Here is a 21,890-nt window from a genome sequence, read left to right as displayed (position 1 = left end):
CCCTCCTTTCCTTTCCCCTCGATCAGTGTCTCCCACTTGCCTCCCGACCAGCGGCAGCTTCCCCTGCTTTTGTTCATCCATCACTGTTTCCTGACAAAGAGGACGAGGACACTTAAGGGAATCCAAGTCGCTATACGATAGTGTGGCTTATTATAAAGAACTGCATTCTGGCAATAGTATAGAAAATGCGCTTTAATGTGTGAGAGAGGAGCAGGGGAGCTGTGATATTGTAACATATAATGGTGTTAAACCAGCTTAATGCCAGGCTGTCATCCTCATTATTATGGTCTGTGATCTCTGGGTATTTGTTAATGAGCAGATAATGCTCTTACAGATCACTCCGACTTTGATGTGCAGGTATGACAACGCCTTTTAAGCAGCAGAGTTTTTACATCTGAAGCCTCAGTGGGACAAGCGTTCAAATGAAAAGTTCACTTCTTATCATATTCATATGCGGTAGTATCAGATCTTTTTGAGCCAGATGTTTCCTCTCAGTCCGTGATGCATTGTTAACACACTCTGCAGTATTCTGTCTCTTCATCATCTCTAATAGCCAGCTCGGGTATATTGTTTGTGAAGGCCTTTTTGGGAGATGAAAGTCCCTTTTTTTCCCCCGAGCTGTGCTCTGGGCTTTATGTGGAAACATCAAACGCGCTTCAATTATTTTGTTTCCCCCATACTGTAGAATGAATTAGCATACTCATCACATGTTCACTATTTATATGTAGGATATAATGGACGCCGTATGATGATCATTCAGAGTCTGTGCCTGCGCTGATGCTGTGCTGCTTGGTGGGGGCGTCTTATTTAAGGTACCAGAGAGACAATGAAATCTAATCCAGGAAGACCAGTTTGAGTAACAGATTCATTTTAGATAAGTTTTAAGGCTTATTTGCTAAGACATTGACCAACAGTTTGTAATACTCACACACAGGATCTGGAAAGTTATCATGGCTACAACTATCATATCTTTCATTGCGACAATTGTGAGGTAAACAGTACAAAAAATTTAGTGTTCACATTACAAAGTTATCTACCGGGAATGTAAGATGTCCTGCTCAGTGTGTATCTTTTCGCAATAAAAAAAAATAAAGAATTTAAAAAAATCTAAGGGATCCGTATCAACATGCTTTCTTTATGGAAGGTGTTCATTTAAAAATATATATATATATATTTTATGCCAATTTATAGCCTAATTATTGGAATGTTTAACTCTCAAATATTAATATTATTATATTATATTATAATATTAATCAGCCTCACAAATCCAGTACTGGTTGGGCATCGTTTGGATATTAACGATTCTGATTCCAATTCCAATTCTTCCTTTCGATTCCGGTTCTTATCGATTCTCAATTCCGATTCTTTGAGTGGTGGAGTTGAAACGGGTCACATGCTTATTTCACAAATAAGAGGAAAGTTTTATTTTGATTCAAAGCAGACGGGGCTTTTTCAACGTAAAATAAAGCCACACTAGAGCACCGCTTACTGTGGTCCATGGCTGCAACACAACAAGCGCCTGGCTGCTACGGAAACCAAAACTTGCGCATGTTAAATTTGGAACCCATGATCAGATTTGAAACCAAATCCTGCAAACGATTCCAAACGATTCCAAGTAGGAATCGGTTCTCGATGCCCAACCCTAATTAAATTGTGGACCGCCTGACCAAAGGCCAACGTTGCCCTCCATAGAGCCTTGCTGCTAGAATGACAATAAAAAAAAAAAATCTTCTTAATGTACACATGGGCACCTGACTGTTGTTTTACCCTTACAATCAAGAAACCCCACCGTTGGATAGTGTTAAACTGTTTGTCATTTATTTAACTGCATACCCTTAATTACATTTTTGATGTACTGTATATTTTATTTGGACTCTTTCTCCTTCACCTGTCTTGTCACTACAGCAAGTTTCTAAGTTTCCCAGAATAACTGTCAACAGATCTTCAGAGAAGAACCTCTGTGCTTTATGTAGCTTGAGCAAGCTCAGTGGCAATGTATCAAACATACAAAAGATTTTCTGGTAAAGTAAAATTGAGAGCAGGGAGAGAACAATGGTGTGGTTGTGGTATACCGTACTGTTCCTTGTTATATCGAAAAACAAAAAGCCACTGAAAAGGGAGTTGTGTTTCACACTGGCAACAAGCTGTGGCTGCATCTCTGTGGCTGGAACTCAAGTATAAATTGATGTTCCTGTCTCTGCTGTCATGCAGCTCTCTCTGTATGATCGTTGAGAAGTGTTGCAAATTAGTGAATCTTGAAAGAAGCCCTTTACATTTTCTGTAGTTTCACCTCATTCGTCGCTCCAAATTTACTGGAGATTTAAATCTGAATGGTACTGTTCTTACACGCTGAGTGGGCATTGCAGCTGTCCTGGAAACCAACATCATGTCATCTCTTTGAGAAAAGGAAAAGTATGTGGTGTGCTTAAAAATGGCAGAAATACTGTATAAGCAGAATGAAGTGTTTCGAGTTAGTGCTGAAGTGATTGAGTATTGCACTTCCATACCGTTGTTGCACTTATAAGAGATTCTGCAAAGAATTGTTCAAATTTAAGCAGCAGACCTTGAGATATCCTGACTTTTAGTGGTCAAGCTCTTCAAACAAGGGAAAATCCTGCATGTTTCCCATAATGCAACTCAATAGCATCTTTCGTTATCTCCTCCCTGCCAGATAAATGGTTTTCAAACTCAGCGACCAGAGTTTCCCCCAGTCTGTGACACAGGCTTCATCAACATATTTGTAGTCTCCAAGCACAAGCCCAAATAACCCTGATAACGTCATTAGGGTACGACATCATACAACTGTGCCCATAGACTAAATAGTGAGGAGTGAGGAGTAATGTGAACTTGTGTAAAAAGTGCCCCTTTAATCAGTTATTTGATGGACAGAAAGTTAATCATTTAAGTCATTTATTAAGCAACAAAGCCAATTATTCTCCGGTTCAAGCTTCTGAAATGTGAGGATTTGCTGCTCTCCTTTGTTTTATATCATGTCATATTGAATAGGACTGTTGGGGGGACACAACAATCGGAAGATGTCACCTTTTGCCACTATTTTCGGACAGTTGATGGTAGGCCGTACAGTTGATAGTAGGCCGTATATTTGTGGCGTCGTTGGACAAAAATTCCATAACAACTTTTCAGCTTATTGTAATTCAAGTGGTCTGGAAGAGGTCTCTCCCTACTTGAATGTCATGGACAGGGATGTTTTGTTGCAGCCCCAACTTAATTTGGTTTTCTTCAAACACCAATAGAGTTTTCTTTTCTGTTCCGTCTCTTCTCTGTCTCCGGCAGAGACCATAGATTAGCTAGCTTTAAATACCTCTCAGACAGCATTGAGCCGTATGATGCTGAACCTGTTACTGGCCTCTCTCTTTCTGTTGTTAAAAGGAAAAATGCAGCACTACTCAACAAACTGATGAGGCTTGCCAATTACAGTATAAGGATATATTCTAGAGTTTGATCTAGCCGCTTCTCATCTGCCCGTTCCAACCACAGCAGCAGCGTGAGGAAGAGCATTGACTACTAAGGTGATGTGGGCCCTGATTCAATGGCGCATATATATTTGCTCTCTGTCCAAGTGCTGAGCGTTGTGTGAGAGCAGGATGGGGTCCAGTAAGTGACAGAGTGGAAAATGTGAAGAGTGGCTCAGCGAGACAGTGTTGGTGAGGAGCCAGAAGAGACGATGGAGAGCGAGGGGAAAGCTGGCGTCAGCAGCAGATGAGAGGACCGCTGTTCTGAGGGAAAGGAATAGTAGGAACATTCACATATGGGCAACCCCCTCCCTTTCCCCTCCCTCCCTTCCCATCCTCCTCTTACTACTCTTAGCCCCAGGGACGGCTTCCATGACAACAAAACCTTTCCTTAGTGTTTCTGTGACAGCTAAGCCCGAGTCCCATGCATTTTGCAGCAGCTGTTGAGGTATTACCTGTGGTAACCCATCAGGTGCACATCACGCAGACACTTTCCATTAAGACTCTTTCCATCACACTGTCCTGTGTGACCACAGAGGTGTTGGTGTGAGAGGAACATGCACATCAATAACCTCAGTGACAGAATTAGATTTAGGATTTACTGCTCGCTGTGTGGAGTGAAGCATTTTCACTCCCTAGATGAGTTATGTAGCCAGAGAGAAGTGGATTTGGTCCTTCAATGTCAGTGTCACAATTTCACTCCTATTTTCATATCAGTTATTTGATTATTTAAATGCGGCGTACAAGAGTAGATAATTAGAATCATACTGTATATAACACAAACGTCAAAAGACATTATTTTTGACTTAGGGAGTGTGGAGTTCTGCTTTGAAGTTAAATGGCATATTCAGGCCACACTTTATATCTTTCAAAAAACACTATGTCCATTAATTGCATTAACAGTTGTAGTATAAGCTTCCACCAAAATGAACTAAAAAGCATCAGTTTGCCAATCGGTTATCTTTCCCTCCAGCAGGCCTCTGAGGGCAGTCAAGGATGTTGCGATGTAATTGGTCCATGTCCTTCCTCTTTCAAAAGCGTGGTTCAAACAGGCCTTCCTTTACTTCCAGAGGAAAATAAAACTATCAAGGATGGAGATGGCCTCACATGGCGAACAGACTGCAGGAAGTTTTACCTCCAGCTAAGATGTGAGAGGGCAGCCAAGCTCACCCTGAATCCCCCATGGCCCTGTGTCACAGTGGGGTTACAGTCCCACTGCGAGGCCAGACGTGATGTCGTACGTCACACGGCTACAGCTCACCCAAGGGGAAGCAGGCTGATGTTGGGCAAAGACAGCTGAAGGACATTGTGGCAGAGAGGACAAGGGAAGTGAGGGGAGGGGAAGTCAGGAAAGATGGCTGCCAAAGGCACACAGGGTCAGACAGGAAGTGGCCACTCTCGCTTAGTTTCCTGCTAGGAAGAGCGTAAAGGGTCACAGGGAGAACATTGACAACTCAGGCCCAGCTTTTTGGCGGAGGCAGGTTTATATACAGCAGAATGGGAGGCAGTGTGCTGAGTTTCATTCAGTATGTTTGGAATAAAACTTCCCAAATGAGGCCCCAGGACTCCTGTGTTGCTGTGGCCTCTGCTCTTCCCTCTCCGGGCCCCTGATCAGCAGCCTGTACAGGCCCTGCATACGAATGCAAATATTTAAAGAATAATTCTCCGTTGTTTGAACTTGGGTCTTCTTTTTATAGTTGTGTCCATTATTTCAATTGGTAACAATAGGGCTCAACTCATAACATGTCGAGACATGGGAATGCAGCCACGTTTCTAAAAGGAAGTCAAACGGGGGCAAGAAACAAGACAATTGTGTTTTAAAGAAAAGCCCAGGTTAGCCAAACATCTTTAGAAGAGAATAAAAAAGGCGCAAAGTAACATTATCACCAAAACTGCACATTGTAAACATCCAGCAAAGTTGGATGATGAAAAGGTTGGCTTCTCAGTTCAACTTTAAAGGAGTAGTTAGAAATCTTGGAAATGTGCTCAGAAAAGGTTAGCTTAGCTTAACATAAAGACTGGAAAGAAGCCAAAACAGCTAGCTTGGCTAACTGACTTTGAAAACTGACTTGTTAGCATTGAACGATTAATCGATTTCAAATCGAAATCCCAATTTGAAAGAATGTGATTAGCTAATGGTGAAGGTCTGCGATTATTCGAATGTGCAATATTTGGTTGAATGTTTGGTGTAACATTTGGTTAAACATTATTTATTCCTCTTTTTATTATTATATTTACTGTTTTATATGATAAATGCTGTAATAATGTCACATATCACTTATTGCTGGAAATTCATATCTATGTTCCTCGCATAAAGATATAGAGCAGTTTTGATGGTGTCTCATGTTATAATGTTCCTTGACATGTTATATCTGTTACACCGTCTATGGCTGTGTCTCAAACCGCCTACTTGCACACTTCAAACACTTAGTTTTGAGTATATAGTGTAGATAACGCAAAAAGTCAGTGCACTGAAAGTACCTGGATGACCCCGTGAAAACGGTCAAAAAGTTCAGTGTGGAACGATGGACCCTACTCGCACTAAACGTGCGAACACAAAGCGGAAGGGAGCCCTTGACCGGCAGCTGATTGGAGGAACGAGTCACGTTTGTCTGGCTGCTCGAGAATTTCAAACCGAGAGTAATGGTGGCTTGTTCGGAATTACGATCTCGTATTTTACGAAAATAGTTCACCGAAACGTGTTTCTGAGAACATTTCAAGCGAGAAATAGGCCATACAGTTTCTGAATCTGTCTTCATTTTAGATTGACGAAGGTCAGTTTAAAAGATTTTCGTCAGATTTTGAGAGGCGGCGAACCGAGCCGGCCGATCCTCATTTGCATACAGGAAATCGGGCCGGAAAATCCGGGGAAATTGCATTCACATCTGTTTGCGTTCGTCACGTTCATCCCGCTCGTCATTTCCGGTAAGTGTTTTAACATAAGTGTTCCTTTTGGGACAATGCTAACCATCGAAAGTGGGCACTAGGGCAGTAAGTGGTCAGTGCACATTAGCATTGTACTGACGGAAGTATGCGGAATGAGACACAGCCTGTATTGAACTTTGGCTAAACTTAAAAAAAAAAAAAAAAATGCAAATCGTAGTCGCAATATCTGGCAGGATAAACGCAATTAGATTTTTTCCTTAAATTGTTCAGCCCTAATTAGCATGTTATATCTCATTTGTTTTTTATTGGTACACAAACATGAATTAAGAATGACATTGTGCGGATTAAACAAGAGATATAACTTTCCAAAAATGTCAAACTATCCCTTTAACTTACTAACATTCGAGTTACAGAGCTAAAGATCAGATTTTCTTAAACATCAATATTTGTTGATATTTTAAAAACTTGAGAAACCTGTTAAAAATCCTCTTCTTTTTTTTTTTTTATTGTGCAACAGATTTTATACAGTATTTTTTATCCAGATGGTTAGAGGAGTGTTTGAGTTTTCTAGAAGTACTTTAAGGAACAGCAGTAAGTCCTGGTAAACTCTGTGGGTTTTTGAAAATTCGCCGGGTAGTTATGTTTTGGAAAATTGGGTGCTTAGCTCTGTGACTCAAACTTAATGGTAATACACGAGAGTCACAAACTGTGGCGTGGTCTGTGAATGCTGAGCAAAGAGGCTGTCCTCGCCTCACTTTAACTACAGTGGAGAAATGTGACTGCCAAACACCCATCCCTCCGAGCCCACTGAACCATTTATAGAAAATCTTGTCAGCTGAGCACATTTCATGCATCAGGCTCCATCAGAGCTCTCATTAACAATTACCAGTACTAATAGGCTTTCAAAGAGAGCTACTGTTTAGCCTTCTTTTTCACCAAAGTTGAGATGTTCGAAGTGATTCCTGGCCATAACACATCTGCACATGTTCAAACAATAATAAAGCTTGCGTTAAACCTTCCACTGAGCAAGACTGTGTAGAGCTGTGCCACGTATATTGATTGTGGCCAGAAACACGCAGCCATGCTGAAAGTGTTGAAGCTAATGCATCCCTCAGGAGCCGCAGGGATAAAGGGTTCAGACGTGTGGCTAGCCTTCCACCGCTACGCTAAAAGTACAGATAAAATGAATGACTTTCAAGAAATCAATGAATGTTTTATTCTGCAATTCATTAAGGGGAATCATTATTATTTTCTTTTTGTAATCATCAATGTGGGGGGGGGAACAATAAATCAAGCAAGCATGCCGTAAGCAGGCACGGACGCAACTGGCAGAAAAAGTTGTGCATGGCTGACTGAGTGGAGACGTGAGAGACACAGGCAGCTGGCTCACTGAGCAGTCATCAGTGTGTGCTTGCGTGCGTGCATGCGTTAGTGCGTGCGATTCTCAGCAGCTCCAAATGAAATTAGCCGCCAAGCTGAATCCTTTAGCAGCAGTCTGCAGCAGCGACTCAAGGTCAGACTTGCTCATTCTGCTGATGCATTTTATTCTCCGGAGCTAGCACCAGGCTACCGGATGAGGGGTTACCGCTGCCCACCAACCCCTCTACTCATTCCCACGTCCATTCATACTCTGCACACACTCCCATCGCTCCATTATCACCCTGGTCCTCCCTGGCTGGAGAGGGTGCATTTACCCGTTAAATTAGGTGGGGAAAGGAGGGGGTAGTCGGAGTGCCTGGATACCCTTGCCCAGGTGCAGCAGGGGAGATGGATAGGCCTGATTTCCCTTGTGACTACAGTCATTTTGTTATAATGGAGGTGGGAACCGAGTAGCCATCAGCAGAGGGACAGAGGTACACAGTTACTGGCTACATGTCCTACTCCTTCCTGTCGCCATAAAGAACAGTAGACTTACCCAGCAGGGGATTGTGGGTGTGATGTCTGTGTTCCTGAAAGGCCACGCATGCAGTTTAATACACGGTCAGAGCTTCTTGACGGGAGGGATTTCAATAGCGTACCCCCACTCTTAACAATTTGTTTGTATCTTGAGCCACTGAATTAATGCTGCAGTTTGCAACCACATTCCCCCGGGCAGGTAGAGAAGTGTTCATCTTTATCAGTTGGGCGAGTCGCTGTCTCAACACTTGTTAGCTCACTTGAGGAGCTTGAAACCAAAGCAGCTTTAAAACTGCATCTTGGCTCCAGATCATGTTTATCTTAGTTATCATTAACACAATATCATTAACGAAAAGAGGAGGCGTGTTCCGGCGCAAACGTTACTTTGTGCTATTTTGCAGTTTCAGAAAACAATTCCGCCACTGACCAGGAAAGACCTGGTCTAAAGTCAGTGGCGCGTTATTCAGATGCTATTTTAGGGGCGCATGCTTGGCCATAATGTAGGTGTGCACAACGCGCATACACTTCTCTCATCTAAACGGACGCAGCAGTTCCCATTTTTGCAAACCATACATAATTACAAAGGAAAATATTACTGAAAATGCGCTTCAGGTGTTTGGATAGGTCAGGAGCATTTTACAGTACAGTCCTCAAAAAGGCGCAGCATTCTTTGTGGCTTGTTGGGTTTTACGCAACATTTCCATGAATCATGGATGTGTTGATGACATAAATGAGGAAATATTAGAGGACTTAAGGAGACGTGATGTTGAACTACGGTGGGATTGGTCTGGGAGTAATGCACGATGCGCTCCTGGTGGAGCGGGTGGACGGAGATGGAGAGGGGGGAGGAGGAAGGGGCACAACAGGTGTAGGTGGTGCGTTTGGAGGCCCACACTTCATGGCTGCAGCAATCCTCTCCAGACTTGAGGAGATACGCCCGAGAGGCCGCAGCAACATCGCCACCCGGTCAAGACGGGCATTCATTACTTTGCCGCATCCCGGACAGCTCCCGCTGGCGTGCGCCAGGCAAATCCGCCGTCATAATAGCAATCCGCCATGGAACAAGCGCGCCTGCTCTTAAAGGGAATGTGAGATGACGCTCTGATTGGTTTATTGTACGTTACGCCCAAACCACACCTAGCTACTTCAGACCAACCCATTTTAGAGTCATTTATCCCGCCCGTATCATAGCAACAGCGGCCGAGATCCGCCCACAAAGCTACTTGCGTTTTGCGTTTCATATTTGCATTTCAGATCATTAAAATAAGGCCCTAAACGTCCATGCCTTGTTTTAATCTGTCTCTTGCAAGTCCACAAGAGTTAATCTGAAGACACTTTACAGATAGAGTAGGTCTAGACCACACTCTATAATTTACAGATACCAAACAATTCCCCCAAGAGCAAGGATTTAGTGCGACAGTGGTGAGGAAAAACTCCCTTTTAAGGAGAAACCTCGGGTGGTGAGGAAATATTCCTTTTAGGGAGGCACCTCAGACAGACCCAGGCTCTTGGTAGGCGGTGTCTGGCGGTGCTGGTTGGCGGTGTGATGAACAATGGCAATAATAGTCACAATAAAGACAATGGAACTATTACTAGAAATAGTAGTTGTAGAAATGCATGGCGTAGCAGGGCACAATACTGCAGTAAACTTTTAATGACACTTTAAATGAACATTCAAGCAGCTTTCAAAATGAGAACCATTTTCTGTGGACAAATCGGTTAATGGAGCTGAATCTGTAATGCCACCAGCCACGTATCAAAGATGCAGAACATAGACAGTCTGCACTTTTCTGCATCTTTTTGTCTTAATTCTTTCTTCACTCCTTTGTCCTGCCTGCATAGACATGTAAGACATGTAACCATTTTTTTGTGCTTTTCTTTTAGGCACCATGAGACCAGTGCAGAGGAACTTCTACGAGCCGTCATCTGCCCCGGGGAAAGGCGTGGTGTGGGAGTGGGAGAACGACAGCGGCTCGTGGACGCCGTATGACATGGAGATCTGTGTGACCATCCAGAACGCCTACGAGAAGCAGCACCCCTGGCTCGACCTGACCTCTCTGGGCTTCTGCTACCTCATCGACTTTAACAGCATGTGTCAGACCAACAGGCAGAGCCAGCGCAAGCGGCGCCTGCGGAGACGCATGGACCTGGCCTACCCGCTCATCATGGGTTCCATCCCCAAGTCGCAGTCGTGGCCCGTGGGAGCCAGCTCCGGCCAGCCTTGCTCCTGCCAGCAGTGCATCCTGGTCAACAGCACGCGAGCCGCCTCCAATGCTATTCTGGCGTCCCAGCGGCGTAAGCTCTACGGAGGGACAGCAGGCAACCTGGGCACTACAGGGACTCTCGCTGTAGTGCGGCAGAGCAACACCTTTGCTGGAACTTCGCTCTGGTCTCCCACATCCGCCTCCTCCGGCCCCAACAATATTAACATAAGTATGGGAGGTGGGCAAGCCAAAGCTGAACAGATGCAGTTGCCACTGTCCGCTGCCAACTTCCCCTGTTCCCCCGTGATGCCATCTCTTTCATCCACCCATGGCCACCACGCTCTCATCATCAACGGACAGAACAACCTGAACAGGCCGGGCACCCAGCGCATTTCCATGGGCACTGCCAGAGGAGCCATCCCACCAGGGTAATGATGTTTTGCAAACACAATCATTCATCCCCCTTATTTTCGAATTTGGATTTTCTGGAGTCTGCAGTAGCCTGTTAGTTGTTATAGAGCGGGCGTAATGCTTGTATTCGGTTGAATTTACAGAACAGCTGAGGCAATGGGAGGATATAAAAAGCAAAGAGACAATCTCTGTTTCTGCTTGTCTGCTTCACAAAGCCTGCATGTGTAATGGCGTATTGTACTCTGTCTTTTTCTATACCTCTCTCTCGGCTGATTTATGACTACTCTCGTTAACGTGCTGATCAATGGATCTGCGGAAAAAAGCCATGGGTCCAGCTGATTTTAAGGAAGAACCCCTTCTCTTTCATGTGTGTGTCATGGTTACTGCTCCATTATGAGCTTATGTTGGCCCCAATAGGCGTAAAACTGATTTGTTGCTATCACTCTACGCTGTGGTAGTTGCGTCATGGCATGTGAACAAATCTGACATAGATTGTGGAATATTTGTGTGTGTGTGTGTGTGTGTGTGTGTGTGTGTGTGTGTGTGTGTGTGTGTGTGTGTGTGTGTGTGTGTGTGTGTGTGTAAAACCATGGCTCTGGTGTAGCTGTGGAAACCTATTAGCAATGGAGGCAGAGCTCCACTGGGGAAGAATGAATAATGGATCAAGGAAAAATGGGAGCTTCAGCTTAGCGCTCTGACCTCAGAGCAATTCAGTGAAAGGAGCCGAGGAAAAGAAGTGTGTCTCGCGTTGTAACCGATACTGCAGTCCCCTATCCTGCTTTCTTTTACTAAAATAAACCCTCTCCTGATCTAATTTTATTCCATTTTGTTCTCGCTGCTCATGGGGAGAGACACAATTACACCATGTTTGAATAATACCGTCCTTCACCCAGGCACAAATGCTTTCACTTTCTGTGGCCTAATTCTGTGTCACCGAAAGTAAACGTATAGTTTTTTTTTTTTTGCTCATCATAGCAGGCCATGACCTTGTTTCATACAGCCAGCAGGTGGGAAATGACGAGTAGGGTTGGGCATCATTTGGATTTTAACAATTCTGACTCCAATCTCAATTCTTCCTTTCGATACCGGTTCTTATCAATTCTCTCTTCCGATTCTTTGAGGGGTGGAGTTGAAACAATTTTTAAAAAAGAAATTTGATTCAATGGTGTTTTACAGCGTTTTTTTTCAACGTAAAATATAGCCACACTTTAGAGCTTACTGTGCTCCCCACCTGCAACACAACAAGTGCCTGGAAGTACGGTGGCCGCTTATGGAAACCAAAACTTGAATTTGGAACCGATCGGATTTGAAACTATTCCAATGATGAAACGATTTCATTGTAATTGTAATTTTTGAAACGATTCCAAGTTGGAACCGGTTCTCGATGCCCAATCCAAATGACGTGTGACTTTTTCACCTCACGGCACAAAAGGAGAAGGAGAGAGCGAGAGCGAGAGAGAGAGGAAGAGACGGGGTGAGGTGGAGTGCGTCGGTTCCCAGGCGAGTGGCTCGACATACAGGATGAGTGTGGTTGACATACACACGGCAGGACGAGAGCTCTCACACACACACACACACACACACACACACAAATGTGAACTCAGTCGTGCATTCACACAAGTGTGCTTTAGACAGATAACAGAGGCACCCACACAGAATGTAAAACATCAGATCTGTTTTTCACACACCCACACCCTAATGTAACTGGCGCTGGATGCGAGGACGGTATCTGGCACGCTGTTGAGTTTATGTTGCTGCTTAAATACGCAAGCAATCTACCATTTTCATATATACATTTACATTTCATCTGTGCATAAGCTAATACGGTATGTGTTTTTATGACCCGTGTATCACTGACGATGATGCAGTGCAAATATTGATCTTGCTATTGTCTGAACTGGTTGTGAGCTATGAAAGGGTTGGGGGCTGTGTTGCTTCATGCATCCGTCTTGCGGACACAAATATTGTGGCACCATCTGCTGGTTTGTGTAAACAGTGATTAGTTTATCTCATTACTGAATTTGACACAGCCCACTATATCACCACCTGCCTTTACATGCTACCTGCTAAACAGTAAACTGAAGCCCTGCGGTGAGTGAATCAAGGTCACGTATAGTAACGACGGATGCAGGCTGATCTAGATTTTTTTTTTAAATGATGAGCTCACACAGTCTTCACACTGTTGCGTGTGTCTTACTTACTTATTCTTGACTTTTTTGTTAAATATTAAAAAGTAGGGCTGCGACACAAGATTGCTTTCATTATAGAAAAGCAGCAAACGCTCACATTTTAGAAGCTACAAGATTTGATGATGATTACATGGAGGTATAAGATGTGCTTGTGTTGAATTATCTGTTTGAAAGATAAAGGAACACATTTTGAGGTGGAATGAACGCAGAAAGAATGTCACAAGATCTCTGGGGATTTTTCTTATGGTTTTTTTTTTGTCAGCCAAACCACTTCCTCCTTTGCACTTTCTCACTGACGCACATTTAACCGAGTTCAGACAAAAGGAATACGTGTGTGTGTGTGTGTGTGTGTGTGTGTGTGTGTGTGTGTGTGTGTGTGTGTGTGTGTGTGTGTGTGTGATTACGGGCTCCACTCTGTTTATGTTAAGACTGGTCGTCAGAGTGTTTTTGGCCTGGGGGCTGTGTGCCGAGTGCAGAGATCATTATCTCTCAGTGGGCTGCTGCACCACTCTGCTCTGGCACTCATCACATGATCAAAATGAATATTGAAATGAATGAATAAATCATGAGAGCTCATCTGGACCAATGCGATGATGCAATTTGGGATTTCTTGGTGCCATTATTGCTTATTCTTAGTGCATTTCAGGTGCATTGTAAAGTGCATTACCCATGTTGTAACCCCCCCCCCCTCAGTGCAGCAGGGTGCAGGGCTTGCCTCTGCCTCCCGCTACTCACATCAATATGCAATTAAGCACTCCTGGATTTCTCTCGCTCCAACCCCACTCTCACTGTCTTTATGGTGCATAATAAACAGATGAGGAGATATTAGTCCTCAGCACTTTCCTAACTAGGCCTAATGTGGTCTCTCTATTTGGGGAATCACATTGCTCTCAGTCTGATTAAGTCCTCAAGGCAGGCTGGAGAGTCCCCCCAGGAAAGGACGGATGCAACTGAGCAGGAGACAGAAGAGGGACCGCGACCCCAGTGCCCTGACCTGACAGTGGCCATATTTTAATCTGGTGTTAATGGGTTAGGTATGTAGGGGCAAGGATTTTAATAGCATCGGTTTTAGGTCAGAAATTGCAGTATTAGCTAGACGTGAAAAATGCCATCATTGGAAATGGAAATTCCTCAGCAGCACACTTTTTGAGTGTAGCAAGGCTCGATGGACAGAAGGGAGCGAAGAAGTGAACACCGGTCAGGAGGAAGAGAAAGATTAGAGTTGGCAGAGCGAAAGAAATGCAGAGGTGACGAGGTTCAGTCCGGCTGGCTGAATGTGCCTTGTCGAAGCTTTAGTGCTGGAACAACTGTGTTATGATGGAGAGGCGAAAAGATCGGCTCTTGCTCTTATTTACACTGACGATGTGGTATAATTGCATGAGGTGGCATGTGTCTTAAACCCAAAGCTCCAGGCACAACCAGGACAGACGGGGCACATTTCTAAAAAAAATAAAAATAAAATAGAGAGAGAATCAAGAGAAAAGAGCTTAGCAGCACGCAGAATGAGATGACGGGTTGCAGCTGCACACAGGCTACAGGTTGACTGGGCGGTAAAGTGTGCAGCCTTGTATAACAACAATTTCTGCAGTGCATAGATAGGTAATCACACACTTTACAGAAATAATGTACGGCGCAATAGGAAATTGCTTGCGAGATGTTGATCTATCTGTCTGTAAAAAAAAAAAATAAACAGAGTAGATAAGTGTGTTAGCGTGTTTCTTTCAGTCTAGCAGATAATGCTCATCTGTAGCTGCTGCTGGTTGTTTTTTTGGCAGCTGTGCACACAGTCACAATCACACAGTGTACAGTTGATTGCATCAACATTGTATATTTATTATGCAATACACACTCTGGCTGATCTTTGAGATCTTTGCCTGAATTGGAAAGCAATAAAGATGAGAAGCATTCCTAATTAATATTACTAGTACAGCTCAAAATGTGCCTGTTTGGAACGGGCCGATTGCTTGGCCCGTGGTATTGCTGCTTGAAGCTTTCTCCAGAACCATTGTAGGCTACCAGTTACTTACAGAAGGACCCCAAAGCACTTAGCAACCACACTGTATAGCCTACTACTGACTTAGGCCGGTTACACACTGCACGCGTCGCGCGAGCGTGTCAGCCGCGTGGCGTGTCCGTTTATATTTCGGCTCCCATGTTAACAGGTTACGGTCCAGATCCACTTTTGCGACACGACTGTCGCGTGGTGTCGCGACGTCATATAGCCATGGTTGATGCTCCACGCCCCTAACCAGCAGCTGATTGAACGAACGCGTGACGTGGGTGTGGCTACTCGAGAATTTCAACAGAGTGTCATGGCGGCTCGTTGAGAATACGATCTCGTATTATACAAAAATAGTTCACCGAAATGTGTTTCTGAAAACATTTTAAGCGAGAAATAGGCCATGTAGTTGCTGAATATGTCTTCATTTCAGATCAACAAAGGTCAGTTTGAAAGATTTTCGTCTACTTCTACTGGATAGTCGCGTCGCGTTCAACGCGATTCATTTGCATAAAGCTGGGCATCGGCGAGTTTTTTGACGCGCAGCATTTTTTCAAATGTAGCGCCGCCTTCCCGGAATGCTTTGCAGGAGCGTTTAAGTCGCTTGACGTCACCCATAGGAATAGAGCGGGGCGCGACGCGACAGAAGCGTCGCACGGACAAGTGGATCTGCACAGTGGAGCTGCGTGTCATTCTGGGAAGGCGGCGCTACATTTTAGAAAATGTAGCGCGTCAAGAAGCTCGCCGATGCCCATCTTTATGCAAATGAATCCGTTGAACGCGAGGCGACTATCCAATAGAAGTAGAGCACAGAGGACACGGAGAGAACGTCACTTCTCCCTGACACAACATTCCCCGCTGGACCCGCCCATAGCTGTAAATTGAGGAACCCCCATCAACGGAGGCATCGCGACAGTCGTGTCGCAAAAGTGGATCTGTACGGTTAGAGCTTACACAATGCCGGCTTGAGACGCGCGTCTCACGCGCGGCTCGAGACGCGCCTGAGACGCGTGCCTGCTAGAAATAGAACCGACGCCTATTTTTCACGCGAGACGCGAGCGTGTTGGAAGCGTTTCCAGGCAAAATAGAATAGGAAAATAGGTTTATATGTCATTTAGACACGAATGCATATTAATAAATGACATCTTGATGTTTGAAAGTCTAGGTTTTGACATCAAAGTAGATATAAATGTAATACAAAATTTCAGAGAAAATATTTTCAAATGTTGCACTGCCACTGGTAATACAGAACGAAATATTCTGTAACATATTTTGCAGTCAATACTGCCGATGTTGTCTTGCTTTAATCAAATCAGTAGGCTATATATAAAGGGTAGTAGGATAGGCTACGATAACAACGTGAGTGACGGTCCAACATCAGATAGGCTGTAGGCTCTTTACAGCTACACAGACAGCCCACTTACCCATTTTTCAGAGTTTGAATCTGTCGGCGCTATGTCCCGAGATCAGCCCTCCCTGTATCTAGCAGTAGGAGCTGCGCCACGTCAGACACGCTTCTGGTGTGTAGGACACAGAAAAATCCACGCAGCTGAGACGCAACAGAAACGCCACGCTCGCGAGACGCGTGCAGTTAAACCGGCCTTACTGTGGAAACATTGTACTACCACATTTCCCTGACAGACGTAGCAGATTCAAAATGTACTCACGAAATATCACAATAAAAATGTGGAGTAATCGCAGACATTTGCCTTATGGACTGATGGCGGCGCCATGCGCCACCCAATCCGGCCTGTAATGAGCGCAATCAGCAAATAACTGCATTAATCAACCACCAGAACCGGACGTGCGACAGAGGGGGGCAGAGGAAAAGGTGGAAGGCAATGGAAATATAGAGTTTTTCTTTAACTACATTTTATTCTTTTTAGTCTTTTTAACACTTCAGCAGAGGTGTTCATTTCCAAACCGGCTCAGTGTCTTGACGGTTAACGTTGAAGTATGGATTTGATTCGCGGGGGTGTTTGGCCGACTGTAATGCTATTAGTGTTATAAGTTAGCAGCACGCTTGAACAACCGGACCTAGGGTGAGCATAGAGGGTGAGTCTGAGTGAGAAGGAAGAAGTGGTGAACAGCTTACAGCAACTGAATACGATATAGTCTATACGATCTAGTGTCGGTAAAATGCCTTTGGATTGAGCTTCCTCTAAGCGAAATGATCCGAGTGAATTTAAGCTGGGCTTTTATTGTGAAGGGTAGACATCGGGTTTCATTGAGTTTCCTCCTAGCGAAATTCGGAGTGAATTTAAGATGGACCTTTATTGTAAAGGGTAGACATGAAAGAGCCAGCGTTATGGCAACACTTTTTTGCCTCAACCTTTTTTTCCGCAGCCTTTTAGTTTTATTCACAGCTTATTCAACGCTGTCCAAACTGCTCCAAATTCCAAACCCCAAGTTCATTGGGTACCGAGGAAAGCAAGTGTGAAGTAGATTGGATGAACGGTTCATAAAATATTTCAAAGACAGACCACACACATACAGAGGCTTCCCGATTTATTAAATACAGTAGATGTTATGGATCCTTGACAGATCCTCTGATCTGTATGCTTATAGGAGTGTGTAGTTTGTGCAAAGTGTATGGATGGCACACAATTAGATGGCGTTAAGGGCTCTCATGGTGTGCTGTCTCATTTCTTCTCCTAATGCAAATGATTTGTTTGATCACAGGGCTCACACTAAACAAGCTAAATTATACAGGAGGCGTCTTGTTCACGGTGTGTTTTGATTTGATTTAGGCCTAAGTGCATGTTTAAATGAAGGAGGGACTCTCCCACTGGGCAGCACCTAATTTGGTTTTATTAAGCATCAACTTTCTACTTTTGATATAAGGTGTTTGTCACTTCCTCAGCAGTGAAAACAGAATAACTGATTCTGCTTTTAACTGAGTGATGGGCAGCTGAGTGCCGTGAAGTATTGACCAGTTAGTTTTTGTTACAGGCAGCGACTGCGGCAGGTGAGTTCACCCGTTAACTACTCCACTGCGGTTGAAATCACCCGCTGTCTTTGCCTGAAACTAAATCCCGCTCTCGCTAATATGAAAGCAGTCTCTTGATGCAGATTTGTGAAACGCCTTAAAGGAACACGCCGACTTATTGGGACTTTGTCTTATTCACCGTAACCCCAGAGTTAGACAAGTCCATACATACCCTTCTCACCTCCATGCGTGCTGTAACGCTGTCTGACGCAGCCACCGCTAGCCTAGCTTAGCACAGATCCTGGAGGTAACCGGCTCCAACTAGCCTGCTGCCTACTGCTCCCAACAAGTGACAAAATAACACCAACATGTTCCTATTTGCATGTTGTGATTTGTACATTTGTCACAGCGTGTACAAATAACAAGGTCACATGAGACACAGCCGTCTTTTAACCGTATACAAACTGGGAACTATATTCTCAGAAAGGCAAAGCACTGTTTCTCAAAAGTGAAAACAGCCCCCCCCCTCCAATTCATTAGCAAGGTGAAGGCTACAGTCCTGAGAGTTACCTCTAGCACCGCTCATTTGATACTAGGGCGAAAAAAGCGCATTTGTGACAACACAATAGTATTACAAGGGATACATGGAGTCCGGGAACAACTGCAATAGTAGTGACCACCCTGTTCATGTAATAGTGTCATTAACGTTACATTAGATCTAGACAATGGCACTGTTACAGTAGTCATCTAAAAACATAACGGAACACTTGCCGCAGCCGCAGGGGATCCACTTTGTCCTGTCTGTACTATCGATGGGATGGCCGCATCATTCGGCACACGTTTCATGGTCCGTGAGGAAAATTCAATTTTTTCAAAATAGTCACCCTCAGTGAAATGTTCTGAGCAAACACGATGGTACGTGATGATGGCTACAGGTGTGTTTGGATCTATATCCAGAGCAAGTAGCCATTGATTCATCCGGTCAGTGTTTTTGGTTGGAATTCTACGAAACATCATGGTATTACCTGGTCTCCCCTGTTTAGTGTCGCAGCTCTTTACAATACAGCAAACACCCATGATTGTAAACTACGCTTTTACTATCTAGTAATTGCTGACTCTATTACTCCAACTCTGAGCAAACTCCAGGCGAACTCTCTGCTCCTCACCACGGGGCTTCAGGTGCTGCGAGCAAATCACTCCACCCAAGTAGCAGAAGTAGCAGTGCTTCGCCTTTCTGAGAATATAGTTCCCAGTTTGTATACGGTTAAAAGACGGCTGTGTCTCATGTGACCTTGTTATTTGTACATGCTGTGACAAATGTACAAATCACGACATTTAAATAGGAACATGTTGGCGTTATTTTGTCACTTGTTGGGAGCAGTAGGCAGCAGGCTAGTTGGAGCCGGTTACCTCCAGGATCTGTGCTGTGCTAGGCTAGCGGTGGGGGTGTCAGACAGAGTTACTACACAAACGAAGGTGAGAAGGGTATGTATGGACTTATCTAACTCTGGGGGATACGGTGAATAAGACAAAGTCCCAATAAGTCGGCGTGTTCCTTTAAAGGTCCCATGACATGGTGCTCTTTGGATGCTTTTATAAAGACCTTAGTGGTCCCCTAATACTGTATCTGAAGTCTCTTTTATATAGACCTTAGTGGTCCCCTAATACTGTATCTGAAGTCTCTTTTATATAGACCTTAGTGGTCCCCTAATACTGTATCTGAAGTCTCTTTTATATAGACCTTAGTGGTCCCCTAATACTGTATCTGAAGTCTCTTTTCCTAAATTCAGCCTTGGTGCAGAATTCCAGCCACTAGAGCCAGTCCCACAATGAGCTTTCCTTAGTATGTGCCATTTCTGTGTCTGTAGCTATTGAGGAGGAGAGAGGGGGGGGGGCAAGGTGGAGGGTGGGGGTGTGGCCTACCAACTGCCACTTTTTTTGTTTGAAAGCCATGATGTCTCTCTCCCATGGGTGGGCCAAATTCTCTGGGCGGGCAAAGCAGAGAAAGGGGAGGTAACCTTGCTCCTTATGACCTCATAACAAGCAAGATTCCAGATCGGTCCATCTGAGCTTTCATTTTCTCAAAGGCAGAGCAGGATACCCAGGGCTCGGTTTACACCTATCACCATTTCAAGCCACTGGGGGACCATAGGCAGGCTGGGGGAACTCATATTAATGTTAAAAAACCCTCATAAAGTGAACTTTTCATGCCATGGGACCTTTAAAGCTGCAGGGCAAAAGATCTCATGGTGAAAGAGCAGAGTGATTTAGAAGTATATGTGCAATATACAGTAGTGTGTGTGTGTGTGTGTGTGTGTGTGTGTGTGTGTGTGTGTGTGTGTGTGTGTGTGTGTGTGTGTGTGTGTGTGTGTGTGTGTGTGTGTGTGTGTGTGTGTGTGTGTTGCACACAACTGAGGATGCACATAACTTTACACAAGCACAAGCCTGCGAGTGATACGATACACATTGTGGCTGACTTCACATTATTGCGAGGACAGTAAATGTACAGAATGAACCGTGAGATTTACAAAATGATTCATCTGCATTCTACTCAAAATGTAATGTACTGACCACACTGTGTCCATGATAAGGTTTCTTTTCATACATTTTAATCTTAAAATATTCATTTTGTTTAGTTAATTTAATCTAATATGGCTAATTTAGATTCCCTACAAAAATATCTTACTGAATGCGCCACTATGTTCACCAGAGAGTCGCTAACTCTGTCTGTCTGCTCCAAGTGCCCGGTAGGTAGTGAACAGAGGGTTCATCAGAGCATATTAGAACTTTTTTTTCATTTAAACAGCAAAAAACCAAAGACACAGTTGTTGTTGGAAACATGGACTGCACTAATTTACAGAAAGATTCGAAAGGTGCTATAATAAATAAGAAGAAGAAATCCCACAGTAGCTTCTGGATGCTCGAGGTGCAAGACATGACCAGGTGTAAGTTAGGGCTGCTCAAATGGTTATTTGCATTGCATAGCTCTGTTAATCTTGTACTCTGAAAACCAATAAACACAGTATAAAAATCAATATTGAAATCACGATTATTTAACACGGTTACTCATTGACCTTATTTATTTATTGAACTTAAAAAAAAGAACAGACGGAATTTGCTCTCCCTTTTGCTCACCAAGTGCTTCTCTTCCTCCGCCATCTTCACTCGCGCTGATTTTTAAATGGCACCGGATACCACAAACAGAACCTCGCTGATTATTGGTTGAGTGGGTTTAGCCTTCGGGGGCAGGCAAAAGTGCGCGTGTCATTCAGAACACAAGACAAAATAAGAGTTTACTTGCAAAACGTAATGTGCAAAACAATTGTTTTTCTCGATTACATTGTTTTTGTGATCGTTGGAAACCGTAATCGCGACCAAAATTCAATTAAATGCACAGTATAGTCCATAGGCCTAGTGTAAATGGGGCCCCTTTATCCTGAAGCTGAGATTTGACTTGTGACTAGATGTTCTGTTGCTGTGTTAGCCTGGAAATCCAGACCCAAATCTGAAAGATTAAGGGTCTGGCATTGAGTAATAAAAATAGCCCAACTCGAGGGGCGGCACCAAGCATGCATTTGAAAATCTCACCACGCGCAGTTGGATAACACTACGACCAATCACAACAATACACGCGGTGACGTATCCAGAGCCCCGTACGCTTAGCTACCAGCGGTGCTAACTGGTAGAGTAAACTGTCGTCATCTGTTTAGCTCGCCTCTGGCCCGCCTATATCAGATACACCGATGTGATTGGTGCAGCACGGCTACAAGGGCATAGTCAATGAGCGTCATTACTCGATGCCAGCAACTGAATACGATATAGACTCGCAGAGCAAATTCAAATTGTGCTCTCGCGAGAACTCCTGATTTCCAGGGTATTGCTGTGTCACATGTAACTCACATC

The 21,890-nt window shown here is 44.1% G+C and overlaps 1 protein-coding gene across 2 annotated transcripts in view; it reads left to right on the top strand.

Annotated features, from left to right (window-relative positions):
- Positions 1-21,890, top strand: part of dtx1 (deltex 1, E3 ubiquitin ligase) — a 56,645-nt gene that overhangs the window by 19,919 nt on the left and 14,836 nt on the right. For both annotated transcript variants that reach the window (XM_039803122.1, XM_039803121.1), the window contains exon 3: positions 10,140-10,887. In XM_039803122.1, the coding sequence (XP_039659056.1) occupies positions 10,140-10,887 (748 nt within the window). The remainder of the gene's footprint in view (positions 1-10,139; positions 10,888-21,890) is intronic.

The sequence above is a fragment of the Perca fluviatilis genome, chromosome 6 (genome assembly GCF_010015445.1).
Source record: "Perca fluviatilis chromosome 6, GENO_Pfluv_1.0, whole genome shotgun sequence".
Lineage (NCBI taxonomy): Eukaryota > Metazoa > Chordata > Actinopteri > Perciformes > Percidae > Perca > Perca fluviatilis.
Note: the sequence above shows the minus strand (reverse complement) of the source record. Positions and strands in the feature narration are given on the sequence as shown.